At 35.0% G+C, this 19122-nt stretch overlaps 1 protein-coding gene and 1 pseudogene across 5 annotated transcripts in view; one reads left to right on the plus strand and one right to left on the minus strand.

The window, feature by feature from the left end:
- RAP1GDS1 (Rap1 GTPase-GDP dissociation stimulator 1) overlaps positions 1 to 19122 on the plus strand; it is a 179687-nt gene that overhangs the window by 121663 nt on the left and 38902 nt on the right. For all 5 annotated transcript variants that reach the window (XM_039254241.1, XM_039254240.1, XM_039254242.1 and 2 more), the window contains one exon: positions 13811 to 13936. In XM_039254241.1, coding sequence (XP_039110172.1) covers positions 13811 to 13936 — 126 coding nt within the window. The remainder of the gene's footprint in view (positions 1 to 13810; positions 13937 to 19122) is intronic.
- LOC120246618 lies at positions 1912 to 2152 on the minus strand (annotated as a pseudogene).

Raw genomic sequence — 19122 nt, forward strand, 5'->3', positions numbered from 1 at the left:
AATTCAGCCTCCTCTCCCTCACCTTTATTAAAAGATGGATATGCACTTAATTAGTTCAGTCCAATTTCATTGTTCCCAGCTGTTACTGCTTTCACCTCATTTGGAGGACAAAAGATAAAAGAGAAATATTCCTTTATATACTATGACTTCTAGAGTTTATATCATGAGTCTGTTATGTTCATGTACTAGCTAGGTAATACGTCAACACTGAAGTAGAACCTGTATGCTCCAGAATACTTTTCCCCATTTCAGTGTGTACTTTATTCCCCCTGAGGTAAGAAATTGACACAGTATTATTTTTATCAGCATAGGGTAAATACCAAGTTCTACCATATTGCAGACTTCTGAATATAGCATATCACTATATACTAGAGTAACTTTTTTTGTCAGTATTTTCATTTTTTTAATTTAAAAAATTTTTTTTACAAATAATTTATTGTCAGGTTGGTTTCCATATAACACCAAGTGCTCATCCCCACAAGTGCCCCTCTCCGTGCCCATCCTCCCCTTCCCCAACCACATCCATCAGTCCTCAGTTTTTGTCAGCATTCAGGAGTCTCTCATGGTTTGCCTCACCCCCTTTCCCCCAGTATTTCCCCCCTTCTTCTCCCCCATTGTCCTCTGTTAAGTTCCTCCTAATCCTCCTATACGTGCAAACATGTGATATTTGTTGTTCTCTGCCTGACTTATTTCGCTCAGCATAACACTCTCAAGGTCCATCCATGTTGCTATACATGGCCAGATTTCATTGTTTCTCATTGCCATGTAGTATTCCATGGTATAGATAAACCACATCTTCTTGATCCATTCATCAGTTGATGGACACTTAGGCTCTTTCCATGTTTTGGCTATTGTTGAGAATGCTGCTATGAACATTGGGGTACATGTGCTCCTATGCCTCAGCATTTCTATATCCCTTGGGTAAATTCCTAGCAGTGCTATTGCTGGGTCATAGAGGAGTTCTATTGTTAATGTTTTGAGGAACCTCCACACTGTTTTCCAGAGGGGCTGCACCAGTTTGCATTCCCACCAACAGTGTAGGAGGGTGCCCGTTTCTCCACATCCTCACCAGGATCTCGTGTTCTCTGATTTGCTCATTTCAGCCACTCTTTTGTCAGTATTTTCAAATAAAAATGTTAAACAGCAGAAATTTTTGTTGTTTTTGCTCACAAAGCATATAACTTAAAGATAAAATATAAAATAATTCAATAAGTACAATCTATTATGGAATTGGGGACAAAAAAAGGAAAATACAGCTCCACCTTTTTGTTCTCTTTGAGCCCTAGTTTATGTACATATATAATTTTTCTATATTCACAATTATAGTATGAATACAGTTTTAAAGTTTTCATTCGTATCTAACATTATAGATTAAGTGTGGTATTTTTCCCCTTTTTATTTGGTTCCACAATCTTTTATAAAGAAAATTTTCAGTTTAAAAGATTAGGATTTTGAGGGTAGAGCTATTAGGATAAAAACTTGCATTTAATTTCACTTCCTTCTGAAAACTAAAACTACAGTAAAGGGATACTTTTTAAAAGGCTTGAATATTCAAGGAAAGGGGAAAAAAGGAAGGGTAAGAGGATAACCAAAACATCTTAGAACCTGGGAAGAAAGACAAACAATAACTAACTTAGTGATATTTTGATACCTGAATCCTGAATTGGAAAACCAAGAAGTAACCAATTTGTTCTTTGGAATCTTCAAAAGGATCAGAATTTAGTGGTATTAAAATTTCTTTCTTTCTTTCTTTCTTTCTTTCTTTCTTTCTTTCTTTCTTTCTTTCTTTCTTTCTTTCTCTTTCTTCCTCCTTCCTTTTTCTTTCTTTCTCTTTTTCATTCATTCATTCATTCATTCAATTAAAACCTGTTTATTGGAATAGTTTCCTACTCATCTTCATTCAGGGTGCTTTTAGTGCTGCCTCCATCTGAAGGAACACCCTTCTGTAAGCTTTGCTTTTCTTCCCATAGACTGGCAAAGGACAGTAGAGAAGCCAACACAAAAAAATTCCTTTTAGGCATGGCCAAAGACAGTGGTGATTTTGTAACATCCCGGGCACTTTACTAAGAGCTGGAGCTCTGTACCAGGCACTTACTGTGCTGCTGCTTCCCCTCCTGCAGGGAGGGTGGAAGAGGTCCTTCGTGAGGGTCATGTCCTTCTGGGGAGGTCGTGACTGCTAGAAAGCCCTTTTCCACGCTTTATAGTAACTAACCCTTCCCATGTAAGCAAAAGACTATTCTCTCCAAAAAATAGGAAGTTTGTTGTCTGGGAACAACAGACTAAGTTGAAGTAACAGATACCAGAGTACCATTCCAAATACGGATTAAGTGAAAATAGATACACTGATGGTGAGAACTCAATGTTAGATCCCATTTGTCATCTAGAACATAGACTTAAAGGACTATCTGACCACCCTTAAGATAATCTTGCAGTTAACAAGACCACTCATATTCATAGCTCCTAATCAGTTTTTAAATCCCAGTTTTAATTTTATTTTATTTTATTTTTTTCTCATGATAAGTGTACTCCTTAGTCCCCATCCCCTGTTTCCTTCATCCTCCAACCCACCTCCTCTTTGGTAACCATCTGTTTGTTCTCTATAGTTAAGATGCTGTTTCTTGGTTTGCCGGTCTCTCTCTTTTTTTTCCTTTGCTCATTTATTTTGTTTCTTAAATTCTACATATGAGTAAGATCACATGGTATTTGTCTTTCTCTGAATGACTTACTTCGCTTAGCATTATACTCCCTAGATCTATCCATATTGTTGCAAATGGCAAGATTTCATTCTTTTATGCCTGAATAATATTCTAATAATATTCTTGAACCATTTATCTTTTTTTTTTCAACATTTATTTATTTTTGAGAGACAGAGAGAGACAGAGCTGAATAGGGGAAGAACAGAGAGAAAGGGAGACACAGAATCTGAAGCAGGCTCCAGGCTCTGAGCTGTCAGCAAGAGCCTGATGCGGGGCTCGAACCCACAAACTGTGAGATTATGACCTGAGCTGAAGTCAGATGCTTAAACAACTGAGCCACCCAGTGCCCCTAACCATTCATCTTTCAGTGGACACTGGGCTGCTTCCATAGTATGGCTATTATAAATAATGCTGCAATAAACATAGGGGTGAATGTATCCTTTTGAGTTAGTGTTTTTGTATTTTGGGTGTAAATACCCAATAGTGTGATTCCTGGATCATAAGGTAGTTCTGTGTTTAATTTTTTGAGGAATCTCCATACTGTTTTTCACAGTGGCTGTACCAATTTGCATTCCCACCAACGATATAAGGGGGTTCCTTTTTCTCCACATCCTCACCAATACTTGTTTCTTATGTTTTTTACTTTAGTCGTTCAGATAGGTGTGAAATGATAACTCACTGTAATTTTGATTTTCATTCTCTGATGATGCATGATGTTGAGCATCTTCTCATGTGTCTCTTGACCATCTGTATGTTTTTGTTTTTGTTTTTTTTGAGGAATTTCTTGTTCATGTCTGCCTATTTTTTAATTAGATTATTTGTTTTGGGGGGTATTTAAGTTGTTTCAGTTCTTTATATATTTTGGATACTAACCTTTTAATGGTTATGTTCTTTGCAGTATCTTCTCCTATTCTGTAGGTTGCCTTTTAGTTTTGTTGATTGTTTCTTTTACCGGGCAGAAGCTTTTTATTTTGATGTAGTCCTAGAAGTTTACTTTTGCTTTTATTTCCCTTGCCTCTGGAGACATTATCTAGAAAAATATTGTTACAGTTAATATTGGAGAGATTACTGCCTGTGCTCTCCTTTAGGATTTTTATAGTTTCAGGTCTCTTATTTAGGTCCCTATTCCATTTTGTGTTTATTTTTGTGTATGGTAAAAGAAAAAGTGGTACAGTTTCATTCTTTTGCATATGGCTGTCCATTTTTCCCAGCATCATATGTTGAAGAGACTTTTTCCTATTGAATATTCTTTTCTCCTTTGTCAGAGATTAATTGATCATATAATCATGGGTTTATTTCTAGGTTTTTTGTTCTTTTCTGTTGATCTATGTGTCTCTTTTTATGCCAGTACACTACTGTTTTAATTTTGTAATTACTTGCTAATTTAACTTGAAGTCTGAGATTTTTATATTTCCAGTTTTGTTTTTCTTTTTCAAGCTTTAGCTATTCCAGGTCTTTTGTGGTTCCATACAAATTTAAAGATTGTTTATTTCTGTGAAAAATAGTGTTGGCATTTTGATAGGGATTGCATTAAATGTGTAGATTGCTTTGAGTAGTAGACATTTTAACCATATTTGTTCTTCTAACTCATGAACATGGAATAGCTTTACATTTTGTTGAATGGTGTTGAATTTCTTTCATACGTGATTCATAATTTTCAGAATACAGGTCTTTCACCTTTTTGGTTAAGTTTTCTCCTAGGTATTTTATTGTTTTTGTTGTAACTATACATGAGATTATTTTCTTAATTTCGCTTTCTCCTGCTTCATCAGTGTATACTAATGCAGCAGATTCCTGTACACTGATTTTGTATCCTGCTACTTTACTGAATTTATTTCTCAGTTCTAGTAGTTTTTGTTTGGATGGAGTGTTTAGGGCTTTCTATATATAGTATCATATCATGTCATTTGCAAATAGGGAGAGTTTTACTTCTTCCTTACCTATTTGGATGCCTTTTATTTCTTTATGTTGTCTAATTGCTGTGGCTAGGACTTCAGTACTATGTTGAATAGAAGTGTTGAGAGTAGAATCCTTGTCTTGTTCCTGACCTTAGGGGGAAAGCCTCAATTTTTCACCATTGAGTATTATGTTCACTGTGGGTGCTTCATATAAGGCCTTTATATGTTGAGCTATGTTCCCTCTAGACTCACTTTGTTGAAAGTTTTTTAGATGAATGGATGCTATACTTTGTCAAATGCTTTTTCAGCATCTATTGAAATGATCATATGATTTTTATCTCTTCTCTTATTGATGTGACATATCACATTGATTGTCTTGCAAATATTGAACCATGCTTGCATCCCAAGAATAAATCCCACTTGAGCATGCTGTATGTTTTTAAAATTTATTGTTGAATTCAGTTTGCCTAGGGGCGCCTGGGTGGCTCAGTTGGATAAGCATCCAACTTCAGCTCAGGTCAGATCTCACGGTTCGTGAGTTCAAGCCCCGCATCAGACTCTGTGCTGACAGCTCAGAGCCTGCAGCTTGCTTCAGATTCTGTGTCTCCCTCTCACTCTGCCCCTCCCTCACTCATGCTCTGTCTTTCTCTGTCTCAAAAATAAATAAACTATTAAAAAAATGAATTCAGTTTGCCTAATATATTGTTAAGGATTTTTGCATCTATATTCATGAGAGATATTGACCTAGAGTTCTTTCGTTGTAGTGTTTTTATCTTGCTTTGTTATCAAGGAGATACAGGCCTCCTGGAATGAATTTGGAAAATTTATTTCCTCTTTTATTTTTTGGAATAGTTTGAGAAGAGTGGGTATTAATTCTTGTTTAAATGTTTGATAGGGTTTGTCTGTAAAGCCATCTGGTCCTGGACTTTTTTTGTCTGGAGTTTTTTGATTACTGCTTCAGTTTCATTGCTGGTGATTGGTCTGTTCAAATTTTCTATTTCTTCCTGCTTTAGTTTTGGTAGGTTATATATTTCTACAAATTTATCCATTTCTTCTAAGTTGGCCAATTTGTTAGCATATAGGTTTTCATAACATTCTGTTACAATTGTTTGTATTTCTGTAGTGTCGGTAGTTGTTTCTCCTCTTTCACTGGTAATTTTATTTGGGCGCTCTCTCTCTCTCTCTCTCTCTCTCTCTCTCTCACTCTCTGTCTCTTTTTTTAATGAGTCTTGGTAGACGTTTTTATCAATTTTGTTGATATTTTCAAAGAACCACCTCCTGGTTTCATTGATCTGTTCTATTGGTTTTGGTTTGGGTTTTGCTTGTTTATTTCTACATCATTTATTTCTGCTCTCATCTCTATTGTTTTCTTCCTTTTGTTGGGTTACTCTTCTGTTAGTTCTTTTTCTAGATCCTTAATGTGTAAGGTTATGTTGTTTATTTGAGATTTTTCTCTTTTCTTGAGGTAGACCTGTGTTGCTCTAAGCCTCCCTCTTAGAGCCACTTTTGCTGCATTCCAAAGATTTGGGACTATTGTATTTTCATTTTCATTTGTTTTCATGTAATTTTTAATTTCTTCTTTGATTTCTTGGTAGACCCATTCATTGTTTAGAACCCTGCTATTTAACCTCCATGTACTTGTGTTCTTTCTAGATTTTTTCTTATTGATTTCTAATTTCAGAGCATTGTGGTCAGAAAAGATACATGGTATGACTTTTTTTTTTTTTTTAGTTTATTGAGATTTCTTTTGTGATAAATATGTGATCTATTCTGGAAAATGTTACATGTGCATTTGAAAAGAATGTATGTTTTCCTGTTTTAGGATGAAATGTTCTAAATATGTCTTTTACATCCATCTGGTCCAGTGTGTCATTTAAAGTCACTGTTTCTTTGTTGATTTTCTGTTTGGATGATCTAAGTGGGATATTAAAGTCCTCTACTCTTAACTACTCTACTATTGATGATACTAATCTACTGTATTACTATTGATTAGTTCTTTTGTTTTATATATTTGGGTATGCCACATTGGGTGCATAATATTTACAATTGTTATATCCTCTTGTTGGATTGTCTCTTTATTATTATATATAGTGTCCTTCTTTGACTCATTACAGTCTTTGTTTTAAAATCCATTTTGTCCAATATAAGTATTGCTACCCCGCCTTTCTTTTGACAGGCATTTGTATGATAAATGTTTCTCTGTCCCCTCACTTTCAATCTGCAGGTGTGTTTTGGTCTGAAATGATTCTCTTATAAGCAGCATATAGATGGGTCTTGTTTTTTTAATTCACTCGTTACCCTGTGTCTTTTGATTAGAGCCCTTAATCCACTTATATTCAGAGTAATTATTAATAGATATGTATTTATTGCCATTTTGTTACTTGGTTTGTGGTTGTTTCTGTAGATTCCTTCTTATCCTTTCTTCTCTTGCTCTCTTTCATAGTTTGTTAGCTTTCTTTAGTGATATACTTGGATTTTCTTGTCTTTATTTTTTGCATATATATTAACTGCTTTTTGATTTGAGATTACCATTAGGTTTGTATATACTGTCTTCTGTGTATAGCAGTCTGTCTTACGTTGGTGCTTGCTTACATTTGAGTCCATTCCTCACTTCTCTCCCTACCATGATTTTAATATATGGTGTCATACTTTACATCCTTTTCTTGTGTAAGTTCCTTGACTGTATTTTACAGAAATATTTATTTCTACTGTTTTTATGTTTTTTATCATACTCTAATTTACAGTCTTTCCTTTTTCACTCAAAGAGTCTCCTTTAATATTTCTTGTAGAGCTGGTTTAGTGGTCATGAACTCTTTGAGAAACTTTTCACCTCTTTTTCTATTCTGAATGATACCCTTGCTGAATATAGTATTCTTGGCTTGCAGATTTTTCTCTTTCAGCACACCTTGAGTATATCATCATGCCACTCCCTTCTGGCCTGCAAATTTTCTGCTGAAAAATCCTCCGATAGTTTTATGAGGTTTTCCATGTATGTAACTGTTTTCTTTTCTCTTGCTATTAAAAAAAATTTTTTTTTGATTACTACTTTTTGCCGTTTAATTAGTGTGCCTTGGTATGGACCTCCTGAGGTTTAATTTTTTCGAAGGAATCCCTGTGCCTCCTTAATTTGGATATCTGTTTCTTTCTCCAGATTAGGGAAGTTTTTAGCTATTGTTTGTTCAGATAAATGCTCTGCTCCCTTATCTCTCCCTTCTTCTTCTGAGATCCCTATAATGTGGTTGTTATTACCCTTGATGTAGTCACTGAGTTCCCTAAGGCTCTTCTCAGTTTGCGTAATTTTCTTCCCTTTCCTTTGCTCAGCTTGGTTACTTTCCATTACACTCTTCTGGATCGTTAGTTCATTTCTCTGCTTCATCTCACCTGGCATTTATTTCATCAAGTCTATTTTTAATTTCATTTACTGTGTCCTTGATCTCTGATTGGTTCTTTTTCATCTCTGTGTTAATAATTTCACTGATGTTCTCCACTCTTTTCTCCACTCCAGTGAGTATCTTTATGATCATTACATTCTCTATTAGGCGTATTATTTGATATCTGTTTCATTTTGGTCTCTCGCTGTGGCTTGATCCTTTTCTTTCATTTGGGAGATGTTTCTCTGTCTCCTTATTTTGTCTGACTTTCTGTGTCTGTTTCTGTGTGTTAGGAAAGTCAGCTCCTTCTCTTTGTCTTAATGATGATAGTCTTATGAAGAAGAGGTCCACTGCACTGCAGGGACCATCTCTTATTGTGTTGCATGTGCTCTGCTGTTGAGTCTTGGCCTCTTTTTCCTTCATTCTAATTATCTACAGAGTCTCTCTGTTGTATGCAGTAAGGTGTGTAGTGGTCAGCTTATGAAACTAGACCTGCCCCTGCTGGGACTGAGTTCTTGCAAAATGAGCAGGTTAGAAGATATGTTATTGGCAGGGTTTGTACTGGTTTTCTGGGTAAGGAGTGGATAGTGCTGGGACTGGGAAAGGTGGATCTTGACCAAAGTGTTGGGGAGAGAGGCTCAGTGCAAACAAGTTAGGTAAGGAGTATGGAAGCCTCACTGGTTCCCATAGGTGGCTGTTGTTTATGCTGTGGGGCAACAAAGGAAATGGTGCCTGCCAGCTCCTTTATTCCTGAAAGGGGTCTCTCCATAATCCTATCTCTCCTGGCTGTGCTCTGAGATGAGCAATTATTCTCTCCCTACCTGCCCCCATTGTCCCACCCCCTATCTAACCTCTGGTGCTTTTCAGACTGCTGGATCTACACTGTATCTGCACAAGCTGTTTGTCATGTCTCTTTAAGGGCAAGAACTCTGCTTCCTAATGCCTTCTGGGTTCTCCCAGAGCTGAGCCTCCTGATTTTTAAAGTTCCAGGCTTTAAGTCCTGCTGGTTTCAAGAACTCATGAAATTGGCCTCTTTCACTTTCAAAGGCAAATATTAGAGACTCATCTTCCCTGTTTGTGGGCTCTGTGTTGTGGAAATCTGTTTTCCACCCTTCTCTGCACCACCAGCTCCCTCCCCACCTTGGATGGCCATGGTTTGTTTCCCTCCCAGATCACATCCTCTTCACATCTTCACCCTTCCTGCCTTCTTTAATGTGACCTCTTCCCTGCCTTTAATTATAGAGTTTGTTCTCCCAGTCTCCACGTCATTTCCTGGGTTATTTACGCTGATATGGGTGTTATCTAGTTGTATCAATGGGACAAGGCAAGCTTATAGAGTCCTGCTACTCTACTGTCTTCCCAGCCAACTTAAATCCTAATTTCTAATCGGTGTGCAGACAATGAAGGAGACGAGGATAGCTTCTAATGCGAAAGATAATGAGATAAATAATAGAAAAAAAACATTATGGAGGAAATAGAAAGTGTGCAGGGTGAGAAAAAAGAAGCTAATATCCTCAGATAAGTTAGAAAAAAATACTGTGAGCATGAAATGGTAATGGGATGCTATTTTTAAAGAAAGAGGAACAGAACGACAAAGGCTGAACAGTAAAAGCACAATAGCTAAAATGAAAGACAAATATGTTGAGAAATAGTTGCAGAAGTAAAGCAAAAAACAAGAAGATGGAAAATAGAATAAAAAATATAGGTAGAGAATTGGATCAAGAGTTTTAGCTTCTGTTTAGGAAGAAGTTGCCAAATAACTCACATATCACAGAACTAATATACATAATTTTCCATGATTAGAAGGGTCTATCAAATGCTTAGCCTAGAGGATAAAAATAGACCCAGATCATGGCCCATCAGTGTGAAATTTTAAAATGGGACAGGAACACCTGGGTGGGTCAGTTGGTTAAACAGCCAACTTTTGATTTTGATTCAGGTCATGATTTCACAAGTCATGTGATCAAACTTCACATTGGGCTTCACGCTGACAGTACAGAGCATGTATTGGATCCTATCCCCCTCTCTCTCTGCCCCTCCCATATTCATATTCTCTCTCTCTCTCTCTCTCTCTCTCTCTCTCTCTGTCTCTGTCTCTCTCTCCAGATAATTAAATGAGCTTTAAAATGGGACAAAGAACATCTTACAAATTTAAAAAAAAGTTATGTACAAAAGACTGTAAATCACTTGACATCAGATAACTCAAAACACTGGCATCCAGAAGAAAATAGAATACTGCCTTCAAAATTTGAGGGTAAATTATTTCTAATATAGAGTTCTATACCCAAACTGTCAGCCAAGTGTGAAGTTATAATTAAGACATTATCAAACATAAGCATCTCAGAAAAATCAATATCCGACATAGTTTTCCCCTGGAAGCCACTGAAGATGTGTTCCACCAAAATAAGGGATTTAAAATAAGAAAGAAGACTACATAGGAATCATGAAACAGGGATCCAACAAAAAAACATGAATTCCTTGTAGTATGGTGATATGAGAGCCCCAAATGGCCTGTTTTCAAAGAGCAACCAGTCCAGATTGGAGCAACTCAAAAGGCTGCTAGACTCAGTATTGGGGTAATTCTTGGAGGAGATGAAATTGATTAAGTACCTAAATGAACTTAGTAAGAGAAGATCAGACAATTGATGGAGAACTTGGTGTTTAATTAATGATAAGTACTAGACAACTGATGAAAAGTTTGGAGTTGAATTACTGATAACTACATAGAAAACTAAGCAAGTGAAAACAATAATCCCAGAGGAAGTAAAAAATAATTCTAGGGAAAATGAAATACTGTGTTTTTTAAACACTAATTATTGATATAACCAACATATGGTATAATTACATTGTGAAGATGGGGGGATATGATGAGAGGGGGAAAAAGAAAGCTAAGGCTTCATCATTTATATTGGAAAGTCAACAAAAATACCTAAAACTAAAAAATTTTAAAAGTGGCAATATAAATAAGTTATTTAAGGATATGGAGGTAAAACTAATGACTTAGCTAAAAGAGCTTTATATGCTTGCTTTGCTTGCTTCTGAGGAAGAAGAAATGGGAGAGGGGGACTGGATTCTTCTGGTAACAGAAGTATAAGACCTAACTATCTATTTAAGTTTTTTTTTTTTAATCCAAAAAATAACCCTTAAAAACCCTTGTTAAGGGTGTGTTAAGCATCCATGGCATTTGATTCAAATATAATGTCTAAATCACACTTCATGCTGCTTTTTCTCTTTATCTGCCTGCAGGATAAATATAGATTTTGTTCTTTAATTTGTGTACTAATCATAGTGCATTGTTTCCTTGCATTGGCAAATGGCCTGAATTAGTTAGCAAGAGTGACTTGGTTTTAGTTTATTAAGTGTTTGGAGGAATAGAATATGGATTGGCAAAAAAGAACACTAACACTATTATTTTTAAAAGGAGTGAGAGCACATAACTAGATAAATATTAACGTCTTTCTGTTTCACCTATGATTTTATGTTTCTGAAATTCTTCTCATTTGAAGAATCGTCTGAAGCAAAGAAGCAACCAACAGTGTTCAGGACTTAAGTCATCCCTGTTTATAGCAAAGTAACTTTTTAGGCTAAGGTGTGCTCACATTTGTAGAATATGATCTTTGAGGGTTTTGGTAGCTTATTGGAAAAGACATTCCACACTCCACTCTTCTTTTTTATGGCATTAGGAATCATACAAGTTTTAGAGTGGATTTTCATCATTTTGACATCGATCTTGTGCAGGTGCCAAAAGCAGCATAACCAGAGAACGAATCAAAACTGTTAAGATTTGTGTTTCTCCTTTCTCTTTTAAAGTTGAATTTGCATCATTTTTGATTTGACATTAATGGAGATTTACCTGAAACTAGAGACTAGCACCTAACTCTTATATTTACTTAACTGTTCATTCAGTCACACATTCAATCAAGTGTTCTTTTGAATACCTACTTTGTACTGGGCACTGTACTATATAAGCTGTTTGTGGTTGTTAATCTGCACTGTCCCTGCCCTCAAGGAGCTTATACTTTAGCTTATACTAAAGTTTATTTTTTTAAGTTTATTTGTTTTTTAAGTTTATTTATTTGGGGGGTAGGGTCAGAGAGAGAAGGGGAGAGAGAGAATTCCAAGAATGCTGTCAGCAGAAATCCTGACATGAGGTTCCATCTCATGAACCATGAGATCATGACCTGAGCCAAAATCAAGAGTTGGAAGCTTAACCAACTGAGCCACCCAGGAGCCCCAGAAATTTGTTTTTTAAACAAATTTACAAACAAAAGCATATAATTATAAACTGTCAGAATTGCTTGTATGAGAAAGTAATGGAATAAGGTGAAGGACTGATTTAAATTAGACTCTGGGTGAATAAAGCAGTTTCAGACAGTTAGGATTTCAAAATATTTACCTCCTGTACATAGTATTATAGTAGTTCTCTTTGGAAACTGCTGGAGGATGCTTCTACCAAGTGAAAAGCAAAAGGATGTAGGTAACAGAGGACCTAATACTGGAAGGAGAAGAAAATATCTATCAAGATAATGATAAAAAATAAATTCTAGGATGTCAGCTGTGCCCCCAAACCAAAGAATAAAAAATCTAGATTGAATTTGGTCAGAATTCTCTGAAAATTCTGGATAAATTATTGGGAAATCTGAAGCAGCAAAACAAATTAAGATAATTGGAAATAAATGGAATGGATTCCTATTGTATTTTGGAGGTCAATTGGTAGACTTTGGTAATTCATTGGATGTAGAATTGAATGGAAACAAGTGAGCAGTGACTCCTAGGTTTCTGCCTGCATTGATGGATAGATAAACTGTTCACTTACCAAGTAAAGTTGGAGGAAGACAGATCTCCGGTAATACCAGAAGTCCTTTTTAGACATTGAGTTTGGATGCTAAAGGGGGATAGTCAAGTGGAGATGCCAAGTGGCCAGTTAAGTAAGTAGCTTGAAGTACAGAAGAGGGTTAGAGATGTGACTGTATAAGTATCAGCATACAGCAGCTGTTTTGATGCTATGGAAGGGAATTCAATTTTCTGTGATGAGAGTAAAGACCAAAAAGGTAAGAAAGAAAAGGATCAAGTTCCAAGGAACTGGAGAAAAGATCCAAGGTCTGGTAGAAAAGGAGGAGAAGTTTGAAACTGCAGAGGGTGAATGTGGGCCAAAACTAGTTTGAAGTGGGTATAAGAATGCATGTGAGTTGAGAAAGTAGAGACAGTGTATGTAGACAGTGCTATGAAGAAACTTGTTTGTGAAAGTGAACAGAGATTGGATGGTAGTTGAAGAACAGTGAAGTGGAAGAAAGTTGTTTTTAATATTGTTTTTGTATAAGAAATATTAGAACATATTTAATCACAGATGGTGGGGTTGTAGAGTGAGGAGATGCTAAAGAAGCAAGAAGGACTGAGACCCTAAGTACATGTGAAGAATTGACCTTTAATAGTAGACAATGTCAGGCCAGTGCAACAGCATACCACCTTAATGATCTGAGGGTAATAATGAGTCACCTTTACTTCAGCCATGTAAAAATGCAGTCTGTTAAGAGTAATTTTTCTTCTTTGACTAAAAGCCTTGAAACTATGAATTTGTAATTTAGAATTTAATTGTTGCTATGGTTACCTATATGTTATGCTAGTGAACATTTTTTATAGCCTTGAATAACACTGAGAATGTTATTTTAAATGCCATTTTTCCTTTTCAAGAGCATTTAAAATATATCTGATAGTTCCCGTATTTGAAAAGTATTTGTATTTATCAGTAATGGTACAAAATGAGCATGTATTGAAAGTAATAGAATACAGTTACTGCATTTACTCTAACGTTGCTTGCTCTAAATGTTCCTGTCCTTTTTTGCAGAGTCAAGTAAAGAACAGTTTGCCAGTACAAACATTGCTGAAGAGCTGGTAAAACTCTTCAAAAAACAAATAGAACATGATAAAAGGGAAATGATTTTCGAAGTTCTTGCTCCATTGGCAGAAAATGGTGAGAAATTAAATGTACCTCTTGATTATTTATCATGTATGCTTTCCACTTTTCCTAATATTATTGAATTGCCAGATATTAAACTCAAAGACCTTCTTTGCTTTATTAATAATGTCTTAAGTTTTATTTTGGATATCCATAACTTTAGCTACATTATCTACTCCATGACTATATCTACACTGGCCAAAGCTACTTACCAAGTTCCTTTGATTTAAAGTCTTGCCAAACATGGTTCTGTAGCTTACACATTTTTATGCACCTGGAAAAGGCACCTGAGAGGCTGAACTCCACTTATGTAACCTCACGGGGCAAAGGGACAGTGTAGACACTGGTAAACTATTCCCATCTTTGCATTAAAAAATCTTGAGGGATACACCATAGGAATAAGAGTGAACCAGAGGAAACAAAACATCCCATATAATTTTTCAAATACAGATTATTTCTAGCACATAATCAGAGAGGACCAGATACATGAGGAGTCAAAACATTGTAAGCAAGAACCAGCACAAAGATCAAGCAACAACAGCAAATCTCCAGATACCAAAATTTTTAGATATTGACTCAATACAAGTATGGTTATTGTGTTCAGAGAGCTAAGGGCAAGCTTAAAAAATTTAGAAGGAAACCAGAAAGTATAAAAGGTGACATAGCAGACTTAAAACAATTAGAAATTCCTGAATTGAAAAAATATAACCCCAAATAAGAACCTAAAGGATATGTTTAATAGGAGATTAAGTAGAGTTTTCTTAGAAAACCTGTGACCTGGAAGATAGATTGGAAGGAATTCCACAATGAAGTGTATAGAGAAAATAATCAGTATACATAAAAAAGAGAATAAGAAGTACAGAAGATACAGTGGGAAGCTCTCATATACATTGTTTGGAGTTCCAGAAAGTGCTGGGGGGAGGCAGAGGCAATATGTTTTTTTAATTTTGGCATGGAATTTACCAGAAATTGTGAAAGATAACAAAGATTCAAAATCTCAAATGCATCTAAAACCTGACAAAAAGATATCTACCTTTTTTATACAGAAACTACAAGAAACTAATGACAAAAATCTTAAAAATAGCCAGGAAAATAATAGATTATCTCAAAACGGATGATAGTTTGACTGATTGCTCATTTTCCAGCACAACAATGAAAGCCAAATGACAATGAAACAATATCTTCTATGTGCTGAAAAATAAAAATGCCAACCTAGAATTCTAAACCCAATGAAAACATCTTTCAAAAAACTAAAGGCAAAATAAAGATATTTTCAGAGTAAAAACTGAGAAAGTTCAACACTGACTTATAAGGTGATTACTAAAATTTTTTAAAACAACATGTAACTCCCAACTAATGGAAGGATTTGTGGAAAGATTTATTTTTATTTTTTTATGTTTATTTTTGAGAGAGAGAGAGCACGAGTTGGGGGGCGGGGGTGGAGGCACAGAGAAAGAGGAAGACACAGAATCTGGAGCAGGCTGCAGACTCCAAACTGTCAGCACAGAGTCCAATGTGGGGCTCAAACTCACAAGCCATGAGATCAAGACCTGAGCTGAAGTCGGATGCTTAACCAACTGAGCCACCCAGGAGCCCCTGGAAAGGTGTTTTGTTTTTTGTTTTTTAACACACTTTCAATCCAAAATAACAGAAAAGAAGAGAGAAAAAGGAACAGAGAACAGGGGTTACAAATACAGCATTAAAAATATACTAGATTTAAGACACAGTATTACAGTAATTACATTAAATGCCATTGATCTAAATGCTTTAATTAAAAGACCAATTATCAACTGAATTTTTAAAAATCAACTATACTTTTGGCATACCTGGGTGGCTCAGTCAGTTGAGCATCTGACTCTTGATTTCAGCTAGATTATGATCTCATAGTTTGTGGTTCGAGCGCTGTGTCTCTTTCCTTCTCTCTCTGCTCCTCCCCTACTTGCTTTCTCTCTCTCAAATAAAAAACTTTTTTTAATTAAAAATAAAAATCAACTATACTTTTCAAAACAAACACTTGTTAAATATAAGATTTAAAAGGTTTAGAATAAAAGGATTTAAAAAATCATTCAAACTTAAAGAAGGCTGAGATAATATTTAATATCAAATAGAATTTAAGATTAAGAGACTCAAAAAAAAATTTAAAAAAATTAAAAGTATAGGGTCATCCTGAAAAAAAATTAATTAATTAATTAATTAATTAATTAAAAAAGATTAAGAGACTCAATAGAGATAGTGTGACTATGGTGATGAAAGGTCTCATTCAACTGTGAACTATAATAAGTATACATTACCCCAAAACATATGAAGGCAAAACACTCAGAACTATGAAGAGAAATAGACAAATCCATAAATATCATGGGAGCTTTTAATGCCTCTGAGTAGTTTATACTACAATCAGATTAAGAAAAACAAGGATATAGAAAATGTGAACATGATTAAGACAGTTGATTTAATGGATGTGTTCTAGAGTACTGCACCCAGCTGCAGGGCCCTTTCTTTTCAAGTACACATGAAATATATAAAACATGCATAGTTATGAAAAAGTTTTAACAAATTTCAAATATTGCAACCTAATGGAGTATATTCTCTGACTTAAGTGTATTGTCTAATAATAAAAAGATAACTAGGATAAATAAGAAAATTTTCTAATAATGAAAACAATGCTATCTTTTAAATCTTATGTGATGTAGGTAAAGCCATACTTGGAAGGAAACCTGAAGAGCTGAAATTAATAAAATAGAAAACACATAATGCAGTATCAGTGTATAATCACCAAAGTTGAGTCTGAAAGACTAAATAAAACTGGTAAATCCCTACTAGGATTAATCAAGAAAAAAAAAGAGAGACAGTAAAGGCACAGATAACCAAAATCAAGAATGCGAAAGGAGATCTCACTACAGATCTTACAGATATTAAGAAGATATTATGAACAATTTGATGCCAGTATATTTTAAAGTATGGATGATATAAGAAGAAATAGGAAAGCTGAATAATTTTATTCTCTCTCAGAAAAAAGATATTCACCATTTTATGAGGCTAATATAACCTTTATACCAAATACCAACAAACACAGTTTATAAGAAGAATAAAGGTGAGTCTCACCATGAACATAGATCTAAAATTCCCCTTCAGTTTTAGCAGGCTGAATCTAATAATATATTTAAAATTAATCATTATAGCAAACTGGATTTATTCTAAAAATACGAAGTAGTTTAATATTCAAAATGCCATGAATATAATTTGTATTAAAACTTGTTAAAAGGGTAAGAAATCAAATGATCTTCTAAGGTTCAGTAAAGAAAACATTTGATAAGATTAATTATCCATTCATGATTTTAGAAAACTCTTCACAAGCCAGCACTAAAAGAGGGTGAGAAGGATATATAACAAAAGCCTACAGAAAATATCATACTCACCAGTGAAACAAAAAGCATTTCCTTTGAGATTATGAATAAGATGAGTTATCCTTACTTCTGTTTATTATTGTATTATGGGAACTAACCAGAGAAAGAAAAGATAGAGGAAAAACAATCAAACAGATAAATAACATGTACCTCATTATTCATAGGTGATATGATTATAGATGTCAAAAATTCAAAAGAATCTATAGATCAGTTTTTTAAATAGAATAAGTGATGTTACTAGCCAAAGCAAAAAATAAACAAAAAAACAATAACCATTTTATTCCTATAAATCAGCCCAAAAATAATTAGAAATATATTTTCAATAAATATTTATAAAGTATAAGAAATAAAATACTTTAAGAATGAACTAATAAAACATGTGCAGGATCTCTGGCAGAAAACTGTAGAGAAGCATCAAGAGATGTTATATCTCCCCATATTGATCCGTAGACTCAATGGAATTCTTTTTTTTTTTTTTTAATGTTTATTTATTTTTGAGAGACAGAGACCACAGAATCCAAAGCAGGTTCCAGGCTCTGAGCTGTCAGCACAGAGCCCAACACGGGACTGGAACCCACAAACTGCGAGATCATGACCTGAACTGAAGTCAGATACTTAACTGAACCACCCAGGCTCCCGTGTAGACTCCATGGAATTCTAACCACATCTCAAAAGACCAAGAATAGCCAAGACACTGTGAAAGAAAATAAAGTATCAAAACTGGTTTTACTGCATAACAATAATAAAACTTTATTCTGATAAAACTATAGTAATTAAAAGGCAGTGTGATATTGGTGCTAGGATGGATGAGAAGACCGATCAATAGAACAGGATACCCCAGAAACAAACGGATGCATTAATAGGTGCTTATTTTATTAGGAGAAAAAAAAGTCACTGTAAAACAGTGTGGAATGAACAGTCTTTTCAGTAAACAATGATGGGAATATGGGGGGAAAGTCCATTGAAGACACCTATATAAACCCTGATTTCATACTGTGGGAAGAAAAAGGTATTCAGATAGATTATTAACTGAAATGGGATAGTTAAAACCAGAAAGCATACCTTAAAAATGGAAGACAGGAGAATATCATCATGGCCTTGGAGTATAGAGAGTTTTGTTAGGTCACAAAAATCTGTAACCATAAAGGAGAAGATTGATAAATTTGGTTAACACTTCCATTTCTAATATTGAAAATGAAAGTCACCAAAAAACAACATTAAGAGTAAAAAGGAAGACAGTGTGTGAGAGAAGATATTTACAATAGACATAATCAAGAGTGTGTACAATATCTAAAAACCCCCACAAATCATTAGGAAAAATGTAGAAAGCCCACTGGGTAAATGCATAAAAAATTTAAATAGAAACTAAGACAAAAGATAAAATCCAAATGGCTAATAAAAATGAAAATATGCTTAACTCATTAATAATCGAGATACAAAGTAAAATCACAATAAAATACTACCACATATCTACTGGAAAGTTTAATAATACCAAATGTTGATGAGATGTGGAGCAGCAGAAACACTCATTATGCACTGGTGGGAGTGTACATTGGTACAATTCGAAAAATCATTATCTTTTGAGTTGGAGATTGTATTCTGTGCCATCCAACAATTTTGTTCTTAGAATATACCCAGAAGCAGCCCACTCAACTCCCAACAGCATGGAAGCAGCGACCTACGGGACTGTTTGGGGCAGTATACCCAAAGCCATGGACTGGGACCTGGAAACGAGGCAGGGCGTGGGGCATAGAACTCAGCCCACCTTGGCTACATCCTCAGCATAGGGAGATTGGA

This window comes from Hyaena hyaena, unplaced genomic scaffold, assembly GCF_003009895.1.
Source record: "Hyaena hyaena isolate Hyena2069 unplaced genomic scaffold, ASM300989v1 scaffold_480, whole genome shotgun sequence".
NCBI classification, from domain to species: domain Eukaryota; kingdom Metazoa; phylum Chordata; class Mammalia; order Carnivora; family Hyaenidae; genus Hyaena; species Hyaena hyaena.